The sequence below is a fragment of the Typopeltis vanoorti genome, chromosome 3 (assembly GCF_054136105.1).
Source record: "Typopeltis vanoorti isolate ZY-2024b chromosome 3, IOZ_Tvanoo_1.0, whole genome shotgun sequence".
Lineage (NCBI taxonomy): Eukaryota > Metazoa > Arthropoda > Arachnida > Uropygi > Thelyphonidae > Typopeltis > Typopeltis vanoorti.
Window position 1 is genome coordinate 36,250,142 of NC_143551.1, and position 22,254 is coordinate 36,272,395.

The 22,254-nt window shown below is 35.4% G+C and overlaps 1 protein-coding gene across 2 annotated transcripts in view; it reads right to left on the minus strand.

Moving 5' to 3' along the window:
• LOC150108046 (uncharacterized) overlaps positions 1-22,254 on the minus strand; it is a 342,334-nt gene that overhangs the window by 158,540 nt on the left and 161,540 nt on the right. For both annotated transcript variants that reach the window (XM_090390587.1, XM_090390586.1), the window contains exons 11-13: positions 21,519-21,950; positions 8,184-8,402; positions 7,587-7,815 (exon numbers count right to left, since the gene is read on the minus strand). In XM_090390587.1, coding sequence (XP_090246713.1) covers positions 7,587-7,815; positions 8,184-8,402; positions 21,519-21,950 — 880 coding nt within the window. The remainder of the gene's footprint in view (positions 1-7,586; positions 7,816-8,183; positions 8,403-21,518; positions 21,951-22,254) is intronic.

Below are 22,254 nucleotides of genomic sequence, written 5' to 3' on the forward strand. Positions count from 1 at the left end.
TTGGGTAGTGATAAGAATTTTTGTGTATGTACTGGCCTGTGTGTGTAGGTTTGCGGTAGACTGAGAAGGACAGACAGCCTGAGGGAAGACGTGTGACGAGTGTGTCTAGGAATGGAAGCAAGTTGTTTTTTTTCTATTTCAATGGTGAATTAGATACGTTTGTGTTGTTTGTTCAGGTGGCTAAGGAATGTATTTAGTGCTTTGTGGCTGTGGGGCCAAATGGCGAAAATATCGTCGACATATCTGAGCCAAGTTTTGGGCTTTAGGCATGCTGACTCTAGAGCTTGTTGTTCAAAGTCTTCCATATAAAAGCTAGCAATTGGGGGGAAAGTGGTGAGCCCATGGCTGTATCCTCTTTTTGAAGGTAAAAATTGTTTTGCCACATGAAATATCCGGAGCACAGTACGTGGACAAAGAGGGCCATGATGTCGTGTGAAAATATGTTCTGTAGGAGTAAGACAGTATCATTGATCGGGACATTGGTGAAAAGGGAAGTTATGTCAAAGCTGACTAATAAATCTTTGTCATTGAGTGTAATGTTTTTAATTTTGTTTATGAAATGTTGTGTATTTGATATCAAGTATCAAGTATCAATTACTTAGTGCGGCAGCTAATTTTTTGGCTAAGTGGTAATTTAGGCTGTCGATTCCTTCAACAATTGGACATAGTGTTGTGTCTGTTTTGTGTATTTTTGGCAGGCCATAAATTCTGGGCATAACGAGGTATTAGTTTTTTGTTGTTTCTTCTGGCCATGTATTAACGGATTTAATTAATTCAGTTGTTTTCTTTTTGATACATTTCGTGGGGTTGTAGTTTACCATTTGGTAGGTGTTGTAGTCTGATACCAAATGGTTCATTTTCTCTATGTAAGTTGTCCGGTCTAAAACGACAGTGGCATTCCCTTTATCTGCTTTTGTGATTATAATGTCCTGATTATTTTTTAAGGATTTAAGGGCCTGTTTTTCCGTTTTTGTTTATGTTGCTGTTTAGTTTTTATCAGCTAGATTGGCAGGGAGGGATCTTAAACCTCTCTCGATATGATAAATGATATCAAGTTTATTTACTGACCTCGGTGCAGTGCCATAGTTTAGACCTTTCTCCAGCAGTGAGAGTTCACCTTGGGTGAGATTGTAGTTTGATTGGTTGATAACAAAGCTGTGGTCCAATGGTGGTTGGTTGCTCCTAGCTTCGTTTGTGGGTGATTGGCTGCTCCTTTTGTTATGGCATCCTGATTGTCTTGTACTTTCATGCTGTTGTAATGCTTGAAACTTCATTATTAATTTTTCCTTGTTTTTCAGTAATAGGCGTTTGGCCGAGCCGTCTGTGATCCTGTCTAAAATATCCCAAATTTCTGGATTAATAGTCAGATAGTTCTAATTTAAGTTGTAGAACTTTGGCTTGGGTAGATGCTAGGTTTTTTTTGTGCCTCATGCATCTGTTCTTTTAACAAAGCTTTTTCCAACCGAGCATAGATACGGAGACTTTAGCTGATTTAAACTTCTTTAGTTTAATGCAGTTGGGTATTAAGTTGCTGTCTCTACATCGTTTCAAAAAGGCTAGTCGATTGATTAACAAGGAAACACGTATCTTTAGCTTACCGTAGATGTGACAAACAAGCAATGACCTTCACTGCTTGTGGGTCACATCTCCATGGATTATGATGACTCTTTCTTTTAAGGTTACCCAGTGATCAGCATTCATATTTCTGAATTTAAGGACACAAAACACACGTGTTGAAATGATTATTTTACTTATTATTAATAAAATAACAATTTGACGTTTTGACCCCTGTATTGAGGTCATCATCAGAAGGACACATGTATATAGGGAACCAAGCTACATGCTCTTGCACTCTGTACTGGTAAATTAAATCTACGCTGTTAATTAATCTTTTTCTTAGCCTGACTTCTAGAGATAATAAAATAAAATAAAATAAAATAAAGTTGGAAAAAAAAAAATATATATATATATATATATATATATATTATTATTATTATTAGACACCTCCAGGGAGTCCAAAGACTCATCGAGGGAGCGTGTGCCAACAGCATTGAATGATTGGTCCCCTTCCAACCGTGCTCAAACTTAATTAACTGAGCCATTAGTAGCAGAGGCTCTACCAATCGACCAACCTTTGCCGGCTATATATATATATATATAAAATTAAAAAATAAAATAAATAAATAACTAAAATAAACTCTGCTAAAGTCCTCATGTACTAATTGTTGGAAAGCACTTCCTGGTTTTGAATCCGCCATCTTGATGTAAAGTTGTTCTTAATAAAATCAATTAATTGCTAGTTTATTACTAATCAAAATATAGGGAAATTTATGTTTATACTGTGCCACCCTATATTTAGAATAGCCTATGCAGAATAGTAAAATCAATCTTGAATTAATTTAGCAGTCTCATTAATCATATAGGCCGAATTTAATATTTTACACTTAAGGCTCCCGCAAGATCCAAACTTTTTATGAACGGTGCAATGAAAAAGAATCAGGCACATACAATATTGAAATCAATTAAAATAAAACATTTAATACAAGGTTATATGACAAGTACATAAAATTATAACTCCCAAAATAAGATAATACAAATGACTTAGTTCTTCAAGTCAAAACATTCACATAGAATCAAACATCATGTCTTCAGACACTAAATTCATAGTTCTCCTAATAATAAAAACTGTTTGTACATTTCAAACTTCAGAATTTCTTAGTAAACAAATTTACTAGTATTACTTAGCTGCACTCTATAATTTAACACTCAGTCAGCAAGCGCTTATTAAATTATTAATGGCGGCAGCTATTACTTCAAGGGGAAATACTTTCAAGTTTCAAACTTCGGTTAAATTCAGCAAAACGCCACTGTAAATGTTAGGATATTAGAGACAGAGCTATCACTTAAATCTTTGCACTGAAATAGAATAAAGTAGGACTGTTCTTACCGGGATTAATCTTTAGCACATCAGATTCAATGCAAGCACATATCAAAACTATATTCACTTATTACTCCAATGCATCACTATTTAAAAGAATTCCTCATGGAAATAACTGAATTAATATTTATTGCACTACTCAAATCTCGATGGACTTGCTATAAGGCAGAATAATTGTTCCATGTTTACTACTGCATAACAAATTGAGCTTTGCATAATCCTTCTTCAAAGCGATATAGGCATACGTAGTAATTCTATAACTTAATGAAATTATTCTGGATATCCTATTAATCTTCCGGTCTTTTGTTAATCCTATCAAGCCACTAAAATTCCTATTACTGCCACCGCTGACCTCACTCTCAGCCGCCTATAAGTTTTCTCCTCATCTCCGTAACGCTCTGAATGTTCCTGCCCCTGAATGTCCTGCCCTTGAGTCTCCTTGTTTACTTTCACCTTCTCTCTTATATACCTCACTTCTTCCCCCTTAAACTTGTTCACTCGTCCAACTCATATTAATTCCTTACTTCCCATTACTGCAGCTCATGCCCCAAGCTCACGTGTTCTATTTTATTTCTGTCTCCATAACAACGATCAAAACAAAACGTAAACATAAGCATTATATAAGATTATACCTTTACACTCAGTAATGAAAAATAATAACAAAAAATATTATAGTTACTTAATTTTTTCTTCACTTTCATTTACAAATATAATAAATAAAACCTATGTTACAGTTCCCATAAGGCACATAAAAGTTAATACATAGAATATTTTATAATATTACTGAAGGAATATAGCAATAAAACATATGGTATTTTCTGCAGAGTCCCTTTCATTAACATAACATATATTAAAATTATATAATTAAATAATAACTGATAAAATTCAAGGAAAATACATGAATAATAAATCTTAAGCAAGAGACTAACAAATAATATATAAACATGTCTTGCTTAGGATATGGCAGATTATGTTAAATGTGAATGAAGAATAAAACATACAAAACAATTTCATTCACAGTTTAACATAATATTCTTCTGGATTTGTTTATGGAAAGAAACAAACAAAAGAAACAAATCCAGAAGAATCTTAGTACATGAGGACTTTAGCAGAGTTTATTGTAGTTTTTTATTTATTTTATTTATTAATTATAATTTTTTTATATATATATATTTTTTTTCAACTTTATTTTATTTTATTTTATTATCGCTAGAGGTCAGGCTAAGAAAAAGATTAATTAACAGCATAGATTTAATTTACCAGTACAGAGTGCAAGAGCATGTAGCTTGGTTAACCTATACATGTATCCTTCTGATGATGACCTCAATACAGGGGTCGAAACGTCAAATTGTTATTTTATTAATAATAAGTAAAATAATCATTTCAACATGTTTGTTTTGTGTCCCTAAATTCAGAAATATGAATGCTGATCACCGTGTAACCTTAAAAGAAAGAGTCCTTCATTTTGTCATGAAAGCATTTGAAATTTATATCTACAGTTCAACTCTGAAAGCTGTTTTAAAACTTTTGTACATATTTTTTTTTCACTATGAAATTAATTTTAATTATGCTTCAAATTAAGTGGCAATCATTTCTTATTTTATCTTCTTTGTATATACTCTTGTATATATGATATAGCCAATATCTTTCCATTCTGTGTTTTTTCCACTTCTCTCTATATACCTTGATCTTTTCATTTATGTTGTAAACACCCAGTTCTCTTTTAATGTCTTCATTTTTTATATGGTCTAGTTGGCATCCTTTAATTGGCATCCTTTAACTGGTCTTAGAAATCTCATTTCTGCTGAAAATCCGAAAAGTATGCAAAAGTAATTCAGATAGAGTGGTTTGAAAAGTTCTCAGTTTCAACCATAGATGGGAACACTATCGGATTTTACTTTGAACTTTCTTTTTAACAGTCCATATTTATGAACTATACAATAGTGTAGTTCATAAATATGGACTCCCACACTATATATATATCATATCATATATCTTTGATCATATATGAGAGTTGGAGATAAACTACATCCCTGTCTTACACCTTGATTAATTTCAATTTCTTCTGTTATATTATTACCTAATTATTACTTTATTTCTGCGTATCAAGCTAGAAAGAGAGTATAAAAATATTCTCTTATTCCACTGGTATTAATTCTTCAGTCTAGAAGGTAGTTCATTTCTTACCTTTACATAACAATGGTGACAAATATTTAAATAAATTATTGTTCTTTGCTTCCAATTGCAGTCTTTCTAAAGTAATGGGGGGACATTTATGTTAAAGTGTGCACTCCCTGAAAATTTCCCAACTAATAACTGCCATTACAGGTTCCACCACTCAATTAACGAAGATCCTCTTGGACAAATGCAATGAAACAATGTGGAGAAACTTAAATCATTGCTCTTAATATGTCTACAATATTTGATTGGATTTAGCATAAAAATGGAAAAAAAGCAAGCTCCTATATTGTGATCTATCTTCTGAGTTTTTTTCAACTAGTTGCCAGCTTTCTCTCTCTGGTTGCACATTACATGTGCGATGGTTGGATGGATTTATATACATAACTTATGCAATTGATGTCATGCTACTACAGGGCTCTTTCATTTATTCTCGTCTGTCTGTATATTATAAATGACCTTATCCAGCTGACTGCAAATCTAATCCCAGTTGTGCTGATAATGGTACAGTGAACTCCTTTTATCATTTAGTGTAACCCTTACGCTACACAAAACAACAAAACTTCTTGATATCTACTTGCACAATACTAAATTCTGATCTCTGAACAATTCTTCGGTGGCATGGTATTTTGATAATTTTGTTACCTTTGGTGCTAGCAAAACTCATCCCATCTTATTTTTCACAAAAAGAATTTTTTCTTTTGACAATACCCAAATCCCTAGGCAAAATGAGCTGTATCTTCTAGGGCTAATTTTAACCTTCAATCTTTCTCTGCATAAACATGTTATATGCATAACTTCCTCAGCATTCAACAGGTTAGGTTTTGCTCCAGATGTTATTTTACTTTATAACAACTATTAACTCCATACAAAATCACAAAGCAGTCACCATACATACTATTCTCACATTTGGTGCTCTAGAAATCCTTAACCTGGTACAGAAGAGAGAAATTAGGTTGAAATATGTCCTGTTCTCTTGCCAATTACTCCACTCTCTCTTTCACAGATGTTCATTTTATCTGTGTGGAAACATGTCTCTGCTCATCTGTACCAACCAACACTTATCTTTTCATTCCTTACCTCTTCATCATCATCACATTTTTTTATGTCAATTCCCATTGCAGGTTACCAACAAAAAGATGAAGACAAAACAGGAGACTTTTTCAAGACACCTCAGTCTCCAATTGTAGCCTTACAGTGGACAACACAAATCATTAACCACCTAAAATCTTACACTGACATCACTGCCACAGTGAGATTCAAACATATAACCAACTGGTTGAAGAGCATCTCCACTCAGCTCTGATTTAAAATAAAACTGTTATCTTATGACAATGTTTGTAATCTTAATAAATACAGTTGACTCTCCGTATAGCAAATTTCTCCACTGTGACTAGCTATCAAAACTCCACTGGTATGCTATACTAAAAGAAATTCATGGATACTGTCCACCATAACAAACAATTTCTATGATCACTACAAGTTTACTATGGTGACAGTTGGCTGTACCAATCATAGTTATATTTTCTATTGTTCCTGAGGGAACAATAGAAAGTAATAGCTGTTTAGAGGCTGTTAAAGGAATGCTTTATTCCTCTAACCGTTTCTAAATGTCTTAAGTTTATAAATTTATGCCTTTCTGTAAAGGTTATGTGATAATTTCTTGACATATATGAATAAGATGTTATGGAATTTATTGATTATTATTATTATTATTATTTGACACCTCCAGGGAGTCCAAAGACTCATTGAGGGAGGGCACCTACTCTACAACTCTGTCTCCACCACTCAATCCACCAACTGACTGCAACTACACTAACGGCATCTACTGCTGACCACCACCACTAGTATTTCCATAGACAATCACAAACATCCATGCCCACGGCAGGATTCGAACCCACAGCCTTTTGGCTGGAAAGCGAATACGCTAACCACTCTCGGCCAGCCTGGCTGGCCGAGTGAATATGGAACAACACAATAAGCATACTGCAAAACTTCATGCTTCAACTTGACAAGAATTCAGATGGGAAAATATGCATAGGCATAATGTTAATGTTGATATAAAGTTCATACTATAGCTATATAGAATTTTTTTAAACATATCTACTTTTGGACCATAAAATTAAGAGTAATATGCCACTTATTTTTTTTTTATGGCGATCCCATACATGAGAGTTTGGACAACCTATAGCACATTAGTACCATGGATGGGATGAAAGTTAAGGAGAAAGTAGAAACTTGTTTCTATTGGAGATGAAGCCTTGCAGGTTATAAACCTCAGAAAATACATAAAATAGGAGCCTTTTCCAAAGGACAGCAGTAGAAGGAATGAATGAGGAGAAAGAAAATCTTGGCAACTTAATAATTACTAAGAACAATGAGGCTTCTAATTCCATGGAGAGCCACTAGGAATAATACTATTTATCCCATTGAAAAATGGACATTCATTGTAAAATAAAGTTTTACTTACATGCTATTTTTTCATTAACAATGTCTGGAAATTCTGCAAGTTTCGGTTGATCTTTTTTCAAATATTGAACTAGGGAAAGTGCAGAAAGATTTTTATTCCTATATTCATCTAGGTGAAGAATTTGATCTACAAACTCTGTTACATCTGCTAACTGTTGTTGCAGTAACTCACAAACTGTGTGTGATTCATTTAATTGCTGCTGTAGCTCCACTAACTTCTGAAAATGAACCTAAGAAAGATAAAGTTATCGATTTGAGAATATTACAACTAAATGGCGATAAATTCAGTATTAAATTTTACTGTATAGTTATAATAAATATATATGAATGCCTTAAGCAGAAACAGTATTGTCAACACAATGTCCAACTATAAGTCATTTTTGTAATTCTACAAGATGTATGAAGAGCCATATTTTTTTTTTTTTTAACTAGAATGATATTTCTTATAGCCTTAGCTATAATTTTAATTATAAAAAGTAATTATGTAGTTCCATTCTTATTAACAATAGTAGCTATTTTTTATCCTTTTGAGAAAATCAAACTGTGTATAAATACTCTAATTAAAATCAAGATAAAGTTATTCTCCAATTTCACTTACCTTGTTACACCCAGCAGAGAAGGTATATGGGTCTGAGTTAAAGGGATGAATTGTATTGACATCTTTAATGGAGACAGATTTTCTCAAAATGATATCAGAAGCTATGTGCTCGAGTAATTCAGTCTGTTTTTCTAAATTTTGGTAAGATGAAAAAATATTCCCCGAACAATGGCAACATTTGTTTATGTTTTCTACTGATAACATTTTTTCTGGAATAATCTGTAAATATCAAATAAAACAACAAACATTATAGAATATGGATACTGGAATTATCCTACAAGATTAATCATCTCTGTAATTGACAATGAAGCTTATTTCCAAATTGAATGAATTACAGTGGACAGTATAAAAAATAACAAGGCTGCCTAAAAGCTTGATTCTGACTATATGCAAAATAATGAAACTAGAGTTTTTTCTTTATTGTTTCCTACATCAAAATATGTACAAAAAAAACAAGATAATTAGATCATGTCTTCATTTAGTACATTCTAAGTTTATTATTATTATTATTATTAAACAAGACCTCATGGAGTCAAAGACTCATCTAGGAGGTCCTTTTATCTCACACACATCTCATCATACCGTGTCTTAAACACATTCAAACTCCTTGCAGACACCACATTCAAACTCCTTGCAAGGCATTCCAATCACTCACAACTCTGCACGAAAAAAACCTGCCTCTCACTCCCCTACTCACACCCTCTTTATACAGTTTCCAGGGATGACCTATGGTTCTCCCCTGATCTCCCACTATTCTCTTAGAACTTCTCCACCATTGATCCTATAACAACCCCTTACCAACTTGTAGGTCTCTATCATATCTCCCCTCTTCCTTCTCTCCACTAGACTCTGCAAATTACATCTTTTCAATCTTTCCTTATACTCGACGTTCCAGAGGTCAGAAACTACCTTAGTCAGTCGCCTTTGGACCCTTTCCAACATCTCTTCATCCTTCTGAAAACCAGGTGACCAAATCTGGGCAGAATAGTCCATGTGTGGCCTAATCAATGGAACAAGAATCTCCCTACAATGGAACAAGAATCTCCCTACTTCTACATGTCAGTGTCCTCCACATCATTCCCAGAAGTCTTTGTGTTGTCTTCACAATTTTGGCGATGTGTCCCCTAAATTTTAGATCCTTATCCACTATCACCCCCAGATCTCTTATTTCCTCTACTTCCAACAATATATTCTCACCAAGCATAAATTCTGCATCCCATCTTTGTTTTCCAAATTTTAAAACCTTACATTTTGCAACATTGAACTCACATCCCCATTTGCTTGCCCAATCACTCAATTTATTCAAGTCTTCTTACAAGGCCACAACATCTTCACTACTCTTTATGATTCGTCCCAACTTTGCATCATCTGCAAACAACTGAATATCTCCATCCAAATCTTCGCCAATATCATTAATATACAAGTTAAATAGTAATGGCCCTAAAACAGATCCCTGAGGCACTCCACTAGTGACTTTCCTTTTCCTGGATATTGCACCCCCATACACAATTTGTTGATAGCTATCAGATAGCCAGTCTCCAATCCAATGCACTAATCTAATATCCAACCCCATCTGCTCTAGTTTGACTGTCAACTTATCATGAGGTACTCTATCAAAAGCTTTTGCGAAATCCAAGTATATTACTGTGTATCTTTCTCCTCTGTCCAAGGAAGCAGTCACTTTATTGTAATAAGTAAGTAGATTACTAAAACATGACCTCCCTTTAGCAAATCCATGCTGTCCATCAAAGATTATACCATTGTTGTCAACCCAACTCTGGATCCTAGTTCTCACAAGCTTCTCCAACAACTTAACCACAACACCTGACACACAGATAAGCCTATAGTTTGATGCTTGAGTTCGATCACCTCCTTTATGAAGTGGCACAATCTTGCCCTCCTTCCACTCTTTAGGGACTTGACCAAGTGCAAGACTCGTATTAAAAAAATATGTCAAGGCAGGTGTCAACTCTCTGGCACATTCCTTCAGAATACGTGGTGATATATTATCAAGTCCCACAGCCTTATTTACATCTAGTTTACTCAACTCCCCAAACACCTCTTGCTCACTTACAGTCAGTCTCTCCTCCCCATCATCAACTGCTCTTAATCTCTCCATGAAGTCACATTCACAAGATTGAAAGATCTTTATGAACTGCTCATTAAGTATCTCCACCACATATTCTGCAACAGCTGTCTTTATACCATTTCCTCCAATCAATGTCATCCTTCCATAATCATTCTTTCTTTTGCTGGCTACATATCGAAAGAACTCCCTAGGATTCTTTTTGGCTTCATTAGCTAACTGCTATTCATACCTCTCTTTAGCTACTCTCACCAACCAAGTCACCCTCCTTGCCTGGTCTTTGTAGACCTCATGAAATTGGTTACTTCCACTTCTCTTATGCTGCCTCCACAGTGCCCTTTTTCTCTGTATTGCATGCTTAATCTCTTTATTAATCCATCTCACACCTACCTTATTTAACCTTCTCACCCATGGTATACATTTAGACATTGCATCTACTAAATATTTTTTGAAAATCCCCCCAAGCTGCATTGATCTCTTTTCCAGCTAACTCCTCATTCCATGCTACACCTGCAAGCTGTCTCCTGAGCTCTTCATAATCACCCCCCCCCTTGTAGTTCCACATATACCCTTATTTCACAGGGGTCCTTGCACTGCTGGCAACCACCCAAGTAATCACCTCATGGTCACTTTCACCAATTGGTGGATGATTTGATACCTCATTGATAATTACATCCTCCGATGAGATGACCAAATCCAAGACCCTCAATCCTCGCGTGCCCTCTGTTACATACTGTCTGAGGTAGTTATCCCTCAAAAATTCAAGAAACTCATTTTCTTTACTTCCAGTTGCTATCTCTTCATTCCAGTTTATATTGCCATAATTAAAATCACCCATAATGATCACCCTTTTCTTATTTGCTTGGCTTATTTGACTATACATTTCACTATCACCACCATCCACATTACCAGGTCTATAACAACATCCCACCAAGTAATTGATTCTATTCACCTCTATCTCACACCATACTGCCTCAAAACCACTGGCCCCATTTCCCTCTTGCATCTCTACCTTGTATGGACATAACTCTTTCTCTATCATCAATAGCACTCCCCCTCCCTTTTTACCCCTTCTATCCTCACGAAACACATCATACCTTTCCATCTCTATTCCTGTCAGGATGTCATCCTCATCTAACCATGTCTCACTTATTCCGACAATCTCTGGGTGCACAGACGCAATTAGTGCAACCATTTCATCTGCCTTGTTTCTTATACTTCTAGCATTGGTATACAAACACAACAACTCATTTCTGGATCTACAGCTAGTTCCACTGATACCACTCACTCGATGTGATCTCTCCATGATGGACTGGGGCCATTTCCCTTTCTGCTTCTTCATTTTAGAACCCTTTGCAATTCCATCTGTTTCCTTTTGACCCCTGATCATCCCATTACTTTCCTGCCTGCACATGCTCTCGCCTCCTCTTGGAGCATCCACCTTTCTCACACTGTGTATCCCTGTCCACCCTGAGCCTCCCTGTTTCCCTGCTCCTCTTGCACACCCATTCTCTCATTTTCTATACTCATACCACTCACTTCCCCATTCATTTCCACTTCTTCAATCTCTCCTGTCTTACTCTCCTGCTCTTCCACATCACTCCCCTCTCGATCTGATTCATTCTCTCTATTCACTTCTCCACTTTCCAGCAGCAGTCTCTCCAAATGACTCACATCATAACCACTCAAATGCAGTCCATCGCTCCCATACAGCTCACTTCGTCCCTCAAACTCATTCTACACATTAACAAACTGTACTCCCATCTCCTCACACATTTCAGCCAGAATATCATTCAGAATCCTTGCTCTCCACCTCATTTCACCACAATCATATCTAGGCAACACACTGACTACCCTTCCTGTCACACTATTCTCTTTTATCTTTCCAAGCAGTCTCCTGACATTCATTTTCACATGCTCTTTGTTCTCTCTCAAATCATTTGTACCAATTAATACAATTAACTCTTTTGCTCGTTCCCGCCTCATATTCAATGCCTCAATCACTCTACTCATTTTACCTCCTGGAAAACATACCTTGTGCATTTTATCCTCTAGCACACCTTTAATAATGGAGTCGCCATACAAGAAAGAAAGAAATTTTTAAAGTTTAAGTTTTTTTAAAAAGTTTAAGAAAGAATAATTTGACTTCTCTTAATTTACCTTACAAAAGGAAAACATTTACCTTATTCAAAATATACTCTTGTGGGTGATAAACAAGATTCCCTGTTTTGGAAATTGCTAACAGGGCACTTCCAGGTAGCACAAAACATGGGTAGTAATTGATTTCCCCTTTATTTAGAAAGCAGTGAGACAAGATCAGTTGGGATTAGTTAATCAAATTATATAGATTTATTTCTATGTTTTGCATGTTTGGGTAAAAAAGTAATGTCAGGGGGTTAGCATGTCAGAGGATGAAGAGAAGTGAAAGATGAGTCAATGGATTTGACTTTAGGCACTTTGGCAGACGGATATGTTTTGTCTGATGGCTGTGATTGTAGGAGTGAATGTCAGGTGAAAGTAGGATGTGTGGAAAGATAAATAAAACCTACTGAAAAGGGAGATGGAAGGCATGAAGACTGATTTGAGGAGGGTGAATAAAAAGATTAAGAAACTACAGAAGTCAGCTAGTGTGAGGAGAATGCTAGGTATGTTAGAAGGGTATAAGAGCAAGGAAGAAAATAGAGCAAGAGAATTGGAAGTTTATTTTTCACTTGGTTAGACTATAATAAATTTAGTTTAATCCTTTATCCAAGTGTAAGCAAACAAAGTTTGCACCTGAAATATCTTCAGGACTGGGGTAAGTGCAACTCTGAGCAAAGGTGGACCGAGCTCTCATCACACCCTATCTCAGTATCTCCCATAATGCAAAGCACATCTCCTTGCAGACATGTATACTGCTATGCATTAAAGGAAGGGCCACCACCCAGACCGGCCTGGGGTAGACATCTGGTTCCTACTGAGAATTTCAAGAAAGAGAGTGGTAGCAAGGAAGAGAGGATGAAAAGACAGAAGGAAAATGAGAGGGGGAGAGAATGGGGGAAGAAAGAGTCAGGGATGCCAGTGAGAGAGAAATGAATAAAGTCATTTGGAGTGTTATGTATGGAGATTCAATGATTTGGGTGTGCAAAGTAGAGTGCCAGAGGAGTGCACTTCTCTGGAACTCTACTCTACACACATCATCACAGAGATTGTATATGGAAATATGACTTCTGCATTACTTCAACCTTGGTATCACTTCTGGATCTGGCTCCCACTGATAAAGCCTCAATAGAGGTCAAAACTGGTCTGGGTAATGGCCGTTCCCATAATGCATAGCATTATTCATGTTTGTAAGGATATGTGCATTGCATTATGTGATCCCCTCATGTGCAAACTTTGTTTGCTTAGACTTGGATATAGGATGAAACCAAGAATATAATTTCTTGGCATCTTTAATTTATAACATAACCAAATGGAAAAACTTTCAACACCTATCTCTAATCCAGAGTATTTTAATACTAAGGTGTAACATCTTTTGGGTACTTGTATATGGAAATATGACTTCTACATTACTTCAACCTTGGTATCACTTCTAGATCTGGCTCCCATTGATGAAACCTTGCACCCCTATACTAACTACTCTAGGCCTATGATGAGGACTCCTTTACTTTTCCACCTCAATTAAGGTCAAAACCAGTCTGGGAGTGGTTTTTCCCATAATGCATAGCATTATAAGAATATCTGCATTGCATTATAGGATGCTAATGCAATTGATGTCTGCACGGTTAGCCTAGTGGCTATGCACTTCGCAACCATATGCCTGGGGAAGGAGTGTCCTGGGTTTGATTCCCGTTGCCAACGTGAGGAGCTCAAGGATCTTCCTCAGCCATAGCCAAGTTAGCCGGTCTTGGGCGTGGACAGCAGGGTTTTTTCCCCCAGTTTATCTGGGGTTTTTCATCCTGCAAGCAGGCAAACTGGCCCCGTGAACACACGGATCTACAGCCATAAATACTTAACCCCCCGTGAGGGGACTCAACTTGCCCCAATAGGGACGGGGGAGAAAAGGGAGGAAAATCCATATGAATAAATAAATAAATGCAATTGATGTGAAGCCATTAGCTTCTATATATGATTTGTCTTGTCACGAAGTTACTTCACGTGCAAACTTTGTTTGCTTATACTTAGATAAAGGATGAAACTAAGAATATAATTTCTTGGCATCTTTAATTTATAATTTAATTATCACAGAGAGTATGATGATAAAATGATGTGAAGTGAAAATGTGGAAGAGATGCAATAATTGGCACAAATGACCTGAGATAGGTAGTGCAGCAGAAACGTGTCAGAGAGAAGATAGTGAGTGTATTACCTCAATATTATAATACAGACTGCGAGAGAAGAATAGTTATAATGAATGAGTAGTAAGAGTAATATGGAATATGTGGATGTATGGAGTACATTTGAGGATAGAAGAGAGCTATAAGCAAGCAATTATTATTATTATTATTATTATATAAATCCAACCCTACTTGCAAAAAAAAAAGAAAAAAAAAGTTAAACTTCAATAGCAGTTGAAGTCTTCCTAGCACGTACCAACAAACAGTAAAATCAACACTTGGCTTGCAACCAGTATAGAAACATAACCATGAAACCACCACCATCTATTATCTTCCTCAGATAAGCTCTGTTAAGCATCGAGGAAGAAATCAGAAATGCCTCCCAAAGAAAGAATATAATACATCATACAGAAAAAAAAAAAAAAAAAAAAAAAGAACTAAACCTGTTGTAAATATGTAATATTATGTGTTGTAAATATGCAATCAGAATATACAATCATAATTTCAATAATAATAATAATAATAAAAATGTAAACATTAAAAAAAAGGATTGAATTAAAAAATAAAATAAAATAAAAAATAAATAAATAAATAAAAAATTAAAAAAAATAAATAATTATTATTTAAAAATATTATTAACTTGCAAGTTAATAATATTCACAACACATTACAACTGTTATTCACAACTGTAATGTATTATAAATATTATATATACCGGGTGATTATAAAATAACGTCAAGTGTTCAGAGCCCTCTACCGAGTAATGTATTGGATGAAACACACTAATATTCGGTAGACGTACACAGTGGAACATGGGGATTTGATTTAACGAAAGAAAAAAAAAAGTACCAAAAGTCGCCAACGGGGGAAATTTTGGAGCTGTCAAATTAATTTTAGTAGGTGTGACTAATGAATGACTAAATGGCAAATGAGAGACAGCACACATCAATTTTATGACGTTTATTGTTAATTACAAATGAGATTCAATATGACCACCATTCTGATGTTCCAGGAACTGCATACGGTGCACAACATTTTCCACAGTGGCTTGCAACATATCGGAATTGATTTGTCTCACGTGTGATGTTATTCGATCTTTCAAAGTTGGAATATCGGGTACATGTCCTTGATACACAATGTTTTTAAGAAATCCCCACAGCCAAAAGTCACAAGGTTTGAGATCAGGCGATCTCGGTGGCCATGGCATGGGAAATGCACGACTAATGATTCTTCTGTCAGAGAAATGTTGTCACAAAAACACGCTGTACCTGAAGTCCGATGTGGGGTGGTGCACCATCCTGCATGAAGATGGTCAAATCGAGACATCCTCTTTACTGCAGTTGTGGAACCACAAAGTTATGTAGCATATTGGCATACCTGTTAGCATTGACGGAACAGGTCACTGGTCCATTTTGGCGATTTTCCTCGTAAAAGTATGGACCGATGATAAAAGATGCCGTAAATCTGCACCACACTGTGACTTTGGGCGAGTGAATAGGCATCTGCAGACACACGTGCGGATTAGTTTCAGCTTAAATGCGACAGTTGTGTGTGTGTGTTGATATCGCCGTTCAAATAAAAGTGCGCTTCGCCACTCCATAAAATCTGCCACGGCCATGCATCATCCACTTCCATGCGTGCTAAGAATCTCAAAGATAAGTCGATTCATTCATGTGGTCACATCACCAGGGCGCAATTCTTGAACATGACTGATTTTATAGGGGTAAAACTTCAACATCTGATGCAGGATTTTCCACACCGTTGTGTATGCGATATCCATTTGCTGGAATATTGCTCGTGCACTGCTGGTACCCTGCATTCGTCATCTCCTGTTACAACTTGTTCAACTTGTTGGTGATTGATTGGTTTGCATCCCCTGCCTACCTGCACTGCTAGAGTTCCAGTAGCTTCAAATCGCCAAATCAGTTTTTGTAAGTTTGTTACACTAATCAGTCCTTTTTGTAAATTTTTCATATGCCGAAAATCACGAAGACAAACACTGGCATTATTGTTCCGCTGATGATAGAGTTTGACTAATAAAGCACGCTCACGTAAGGTAAGAGGCATCGAAAAGCAGTTCGTCTATGAATGATAAGAAATTTCACAGGCTTTCCTTTTATTGCATGATCGCTCATAAGAAACGCGATAATATAAATTAATGCATTTTACTCAGTAAACAGCGCCAAAATTTCCCCTGTTGGCGACTTTTGGTACTTTTTTTTTTTTTTTCATTAAATTGAATCCCCATGTTCCACTGTGTATGTCTACCAAATATTAGTGTGTTTCGTCCAATACATTACTCGCTAGAAGGCTCTGAACACTTGACGTTATTTTATAATCACCTGGTATATACACATGTGTATATATAATTATTACTGTATCAATGTATGCAATTTATCTCAGACATAATAAAAATAAATAAATAAATAAATAAAATTATTATTATTATCGATTTTAAAAAAATAAAAAATAAAAAAATAATAAAAATTATTATTATTATTATTATTTTAAAAAAATATTATGTACTTGCAAGTATCTGTTATGCACAGGTTCACGTAATGTATTATAAATATTATATATATGTAAAAAATTATTATTGTGTGTATATATATAATTTATCTGAGAAATAATAAAATGTTAAATGTTCAAAAAAAAAAAAACATTTATTATTTTCTTCTTGACTTCCATGGAGTCACAAGATTCATCATGGTCAATACAAAGTTTATCATACTGCACCTGAAACTCATACACCATCTGCACTTTCACCACCCTCTCCTCTTTTTTTGTAACCACCCTCCTTTAGTAACTTATCAAGTTATTCCTTTTGTAACCTTTGTAGCAAGGATGGCCTCTTATCCTTTTCCTTCCCTACTCATTCTACAACATGAAAATTCTCCTCAGTGTCAATACAATAATAACCTTTCAACAGCTTAAATGTCTCAATCATACCCCCCCTTCTTTGTGTTCTATCAACCAAAGATTGAATGCTCTCAGTCTATCCTCATAATCAACATTGTACAGTCCTGATATTTTTGTTATCCATCTAATGGCCCTCTACAGGTTACTCCCTCACCTTCAAATTCTGATGACCAGATCTGAGTACAGAAATCCAGATGTGGTATGAGAAAAGCTTATACATTGGATAACCACCCTTTTATCTCTCATGGTCAATGTAGTCCTCAATATTGCAGCAATTCTCTGAGATGTCTTCATAATCTATACAATATATTCCTCTGAATTTCAAATTTATATCCACAATCACCTCAAGATCCCTTGTTATTTCTACTTATCCAAGTATAATTCTACAAAGCAAGTGTGAAGCATCCCATCTGAGGATCCCAAATTTCAAACCTTACATTTAGTTGCATTAAACTGACATCCCTATCCCCATTCATTTGCCTTTCTGGCTTATTTAAGTCCTCTTGAAGAACCAAACAATCAGCACTATTACTAATAACTCTTCCAAGCTTCACATCTCTGCAAACAACTGAATATCTCCCTGTATCCTATGACAATATCATTGACATAAAGATTGAACAATAATGGTCCCAGTACTGATCCCTGTGCACTCCACTTTTAACCTTCCAACTCCTTGATAATCTTCCAATATTTGATTTGATTGTGTAGATTACATTGTTAGACAATCCAATCCACTAAACTGAAATCCAAACCCATATGTTGCAACTTGTAATGTGTTACCCTGTCAAATGTCTTTGAAAAATCCAATAAAATTACAGTGTATACCTCACCCTCATCCACTACTGTTGTTACCCTATTGTAAAAGGTGACCATATTACTAAAACAAGAATGCATTTTAACAAATTCATGCTGCATAAATAATACTGCCCTCATCTGCCCAATTCTGTATATGAGTTGTTACCAATTCCTCCAAAATCTTAACAACTACAGAAGAAATACAAACAGGCCTATAGTATAATATCACCATTCTACCACTACTTGATGCAGTGGCACTATTTTACCCTTCTTCCACTCTCCAAAAACCTTTTCTATTGTTAGACTTTCATTAAACAACCAAGTTAATGACACGGTCAGTTCCACAGCACATTTCCTTAAAACATATGGTGAAATTCCATCTAATTCCCCTGCCTTACTGACGTTTAGCATACTTGGTATTCAGAATACATTGTCTTCATTCACTTCTAACACCTCATCACTCATCCTTCTAGGAATAAAGCCTGCTGTACCAAGATCGAACACTCTGGATTACATTTTGATCCAATGATGCAGGTATTTGGAGAGAGTGTTGTGGGTAACAGCTTGAGAAATAAGAGGGTATATGTATACTATATTGCAGAGTCAGGTGGAGTATGTAGGGAATAATCATGGATATATATGAATACTGGCAATGCACTAGCTTTTTTTATACAAATGCCAGAAGATTAGGAATAACGATAATTAGTTTGTGGCATTGATTGACCCAGTCTCTCCAAAGACTTGCTGCTATCAGTGAAACTTGATTAACTGAGAAGGATGTTCTGACAATGATAAAAAGTGAAGGGTACAGCATATTTCAGCAGGGAAGGTAAGTAAAAGCATTGGTGGAGTCTATTCTTAATAAGAGATGAATTGTGCCTTGTCAGGGTAGAGAATCAGATTAGAAATGACACTAATGGCTTTGACAGCGTATGGTGCAAGATACAAGTTTAAGAACAAGATGTTTAGTGAGATGTTGCTATAAGCTAGGGAAAAATACAGATTGTAATGAACAGGAAATGTTTAGGCAAATTATTTTGAAAAGTGATCATTATGGGGACTTCAACAATAGCAGTATAAACTAGGCAGAGGAAGTAGGATACAATACAAGGGAACTGAATTATTGGACATCTTGAGGGACAACTATCTTAGGCAGCATGTGGTGAAGGGAACATGAGGCTCAAGTGTTTTAGATAGTGATCATTGCACACATTCTTATATACAGAATTCTTATATACATTCAAAATACAGATTGTAATGAACAGGAAATGTTTAGGCAAATTATTTTGAAAAGTGATCATTATGGGGACTTCAACAATAGCAGTATAAACTAGGCAGAGGAAGTAGGATACAATACAACGGAACTGAATTATTGGACATCTTGAGGGACAACTATCTTAGGCAGCATGTGGTGAAGGGAACATGAGGCTCAAGTGTTTTAGATAGTGATCATTGCACACATTCTTAAAAGTTATAACATACAGACCTCTTTCAGGCCTAACCAAAAATTAGCTACTCTTATCCACTCACCAAAGATCATCATTGCAAACTAGATCATTCTAGGATCCACAGTATCCCTTGCTCCTGCAAACTTAAATACTATGGACAAACTGGGAGAACTGTCAATATCTGTACGATGAACACAGAAAATAATTCAATCCAATAAAAATCCATTACAGCCATTTTCCAGAGTAGCAAATTATTCCGTGTATACAGATCACTGGATCCAATGGAGGAGGGGCCTCCCTCTTATACAGAAACAGATTTAAATCAGCCTTTTTCTGGAATCTGCCACAGCACTACAACATTTTCCAAACTTAAATTCGGCTGCATCGCATTCAAAAATCTGGGAGACCATCATTTTGAAAACTTCAAGCCTTAATGGGTGTGGTGATGGACTCTTAATGTAAGAATTGTAAGAGCTTGCCTTTTACAGTCAGTCTATGTTTGCCTTGCTGCTAGTGTGCTTGCCTGCACATGTATGTGCAGTTTGCACCTTTCTTGGTATCTTTAATTTATAGTATAACCAAGTGAAAAAACTTCCAATAACTATCTCTAATCCAGAGTATTTTATTAATAAGGTGTGACACCTTTTGGCTACTAGTATATGAAAATATGACTTCGGTATTACTTCAACCTTAGTATCACATCTGGATCTGGCTCCCACTGATGAGACCTCAACAAAGGTCAAAACCGGTCTGGGTAGTGACCCTTCCCATAATGCATAGCATTATACATACCCACAAGGATATGTGCTTTGCATTGTGGGATCCTAAGACAAGTAATGTGAAGTCATTAGCTTCTATATATGAGTTGCCCAAGTCCTGAAAATACTTCAGGAGCAAACTTTATTTGCTTACACTTGGATAAAGGATTAAACCAAATACAGTTAAATTGTAGTAACCCTTTATCTTTTTATATATTTTCACCGTGTGAGTTAAAAATCAAATTTTATCTTCATTAAATTTGCGTCTGTCCGTATCATGCATGTAGTTATAAGTAGCGAATTTATATTAGGGAAAATACCCTTTAGCATGCATGTACATCGATTGTTGTCTTTGTTTTCTGCAAGGAAAGCACATTAAAAATCATAAGTGTGTTAATCTCAAGCTGAGCACTATTTTATGGTGAGTTATCTACAATATGTAATGCTTTTTTTATGTAAAAATTTATTTTTATAGTAATGGCCACTTCGAGGGCTTTTGTGATATGGTTGAAAACGAAATTGGTACAATTAATAGATGATGTCGAATCAAATGGTGGGGAAAGTTCTGCTGAAGATTCTGATTTTGATGAGTCCATTAAAGAATTCAGTTTAAAGAAATTAGCATGATTGGGCTTGGCAAGAAAGTTACGAAGTTATTTTATGGATAATGATTCCTCAATGGAGCGCTCTTCATGATAATTCATGAGACAATTGGATATTTGTTTAGCTCCATATTATGAACTGCCAAATGGCTTCAAACAGTAATGATAATGGCCTTGTGCCATTATCATTACTGCTTTTTTGTTTTTTTGAAAAATTACAAAATTTTTGAAAAATCTGTCTTTTTGAACAATGTTATAACCATCACATTCTATTTGATCTTTCCCTCTAATTGTGATGTGAAGATATTCAGGAGATTGAGAACTGTTAATCTACAAAAATTTTAGATCAATTTCACTTAAAAATATATAAACAAGTATATATCTGCATTTAAAAAAAATATATTTGCCTACCTTTTGAGAGTTCGAATCAAGCATATCATCACTAAAAGATAGGTAGCCTTGTTTCTTCCAAAATGATTTGTCTCCAGTCTTCTTCACAGCTCTCTTTTCTTTCAAACATCCAACTGCAAGATTCTGAAGAAGGCGAATAACGTTTTTTGCTTGATCTTCTAGTTGCTTCATTTTAATTTCAGCTTTTTCCTGTTTGGACCACTGATCCTCTATTTTTTCTACAAAAGCCTGCTTTTCTGATGTTAATTTTACTTCTTGTTCACAAATTTTAGCTTTCAAACTTTGAATCTCTTTGTCCTTGGCTTCTTGATCTTCTTTTGATTGTTTGTAGAGTTCCTCAATTGCAGAATCTTTCTCTTGTAATGTGGAAAGCATATCTTGTATTGCTTTTTCATGTTCCAGAGCTAAGTTATTCTTTTCATTCAAGAAAGTCTATAAAAAAATTATATATATATATATATATATAGAGAGAGAGAGAGAGAGAGAGAGAGAGTCAGAAAAAAAAAATAACCTATAGAAAATAAAAATAATTTTCTCTAAAAGTTTTTAATTAAAATTCTGTTTAAAATTTTTAAAAATTCTGAATTTTTTTGTCAGATAGAAACAATAGTCAAAAAGCCAATGCATAGCAGAGTCATTTAATGATCACTTGTTGGGGTATTTCATGGATGGTCTGGTTGGCTGAGTAGTTAGCATATCCACTCTCCAGTCAAGAGGCTGTGGGTTCGAATCCCAC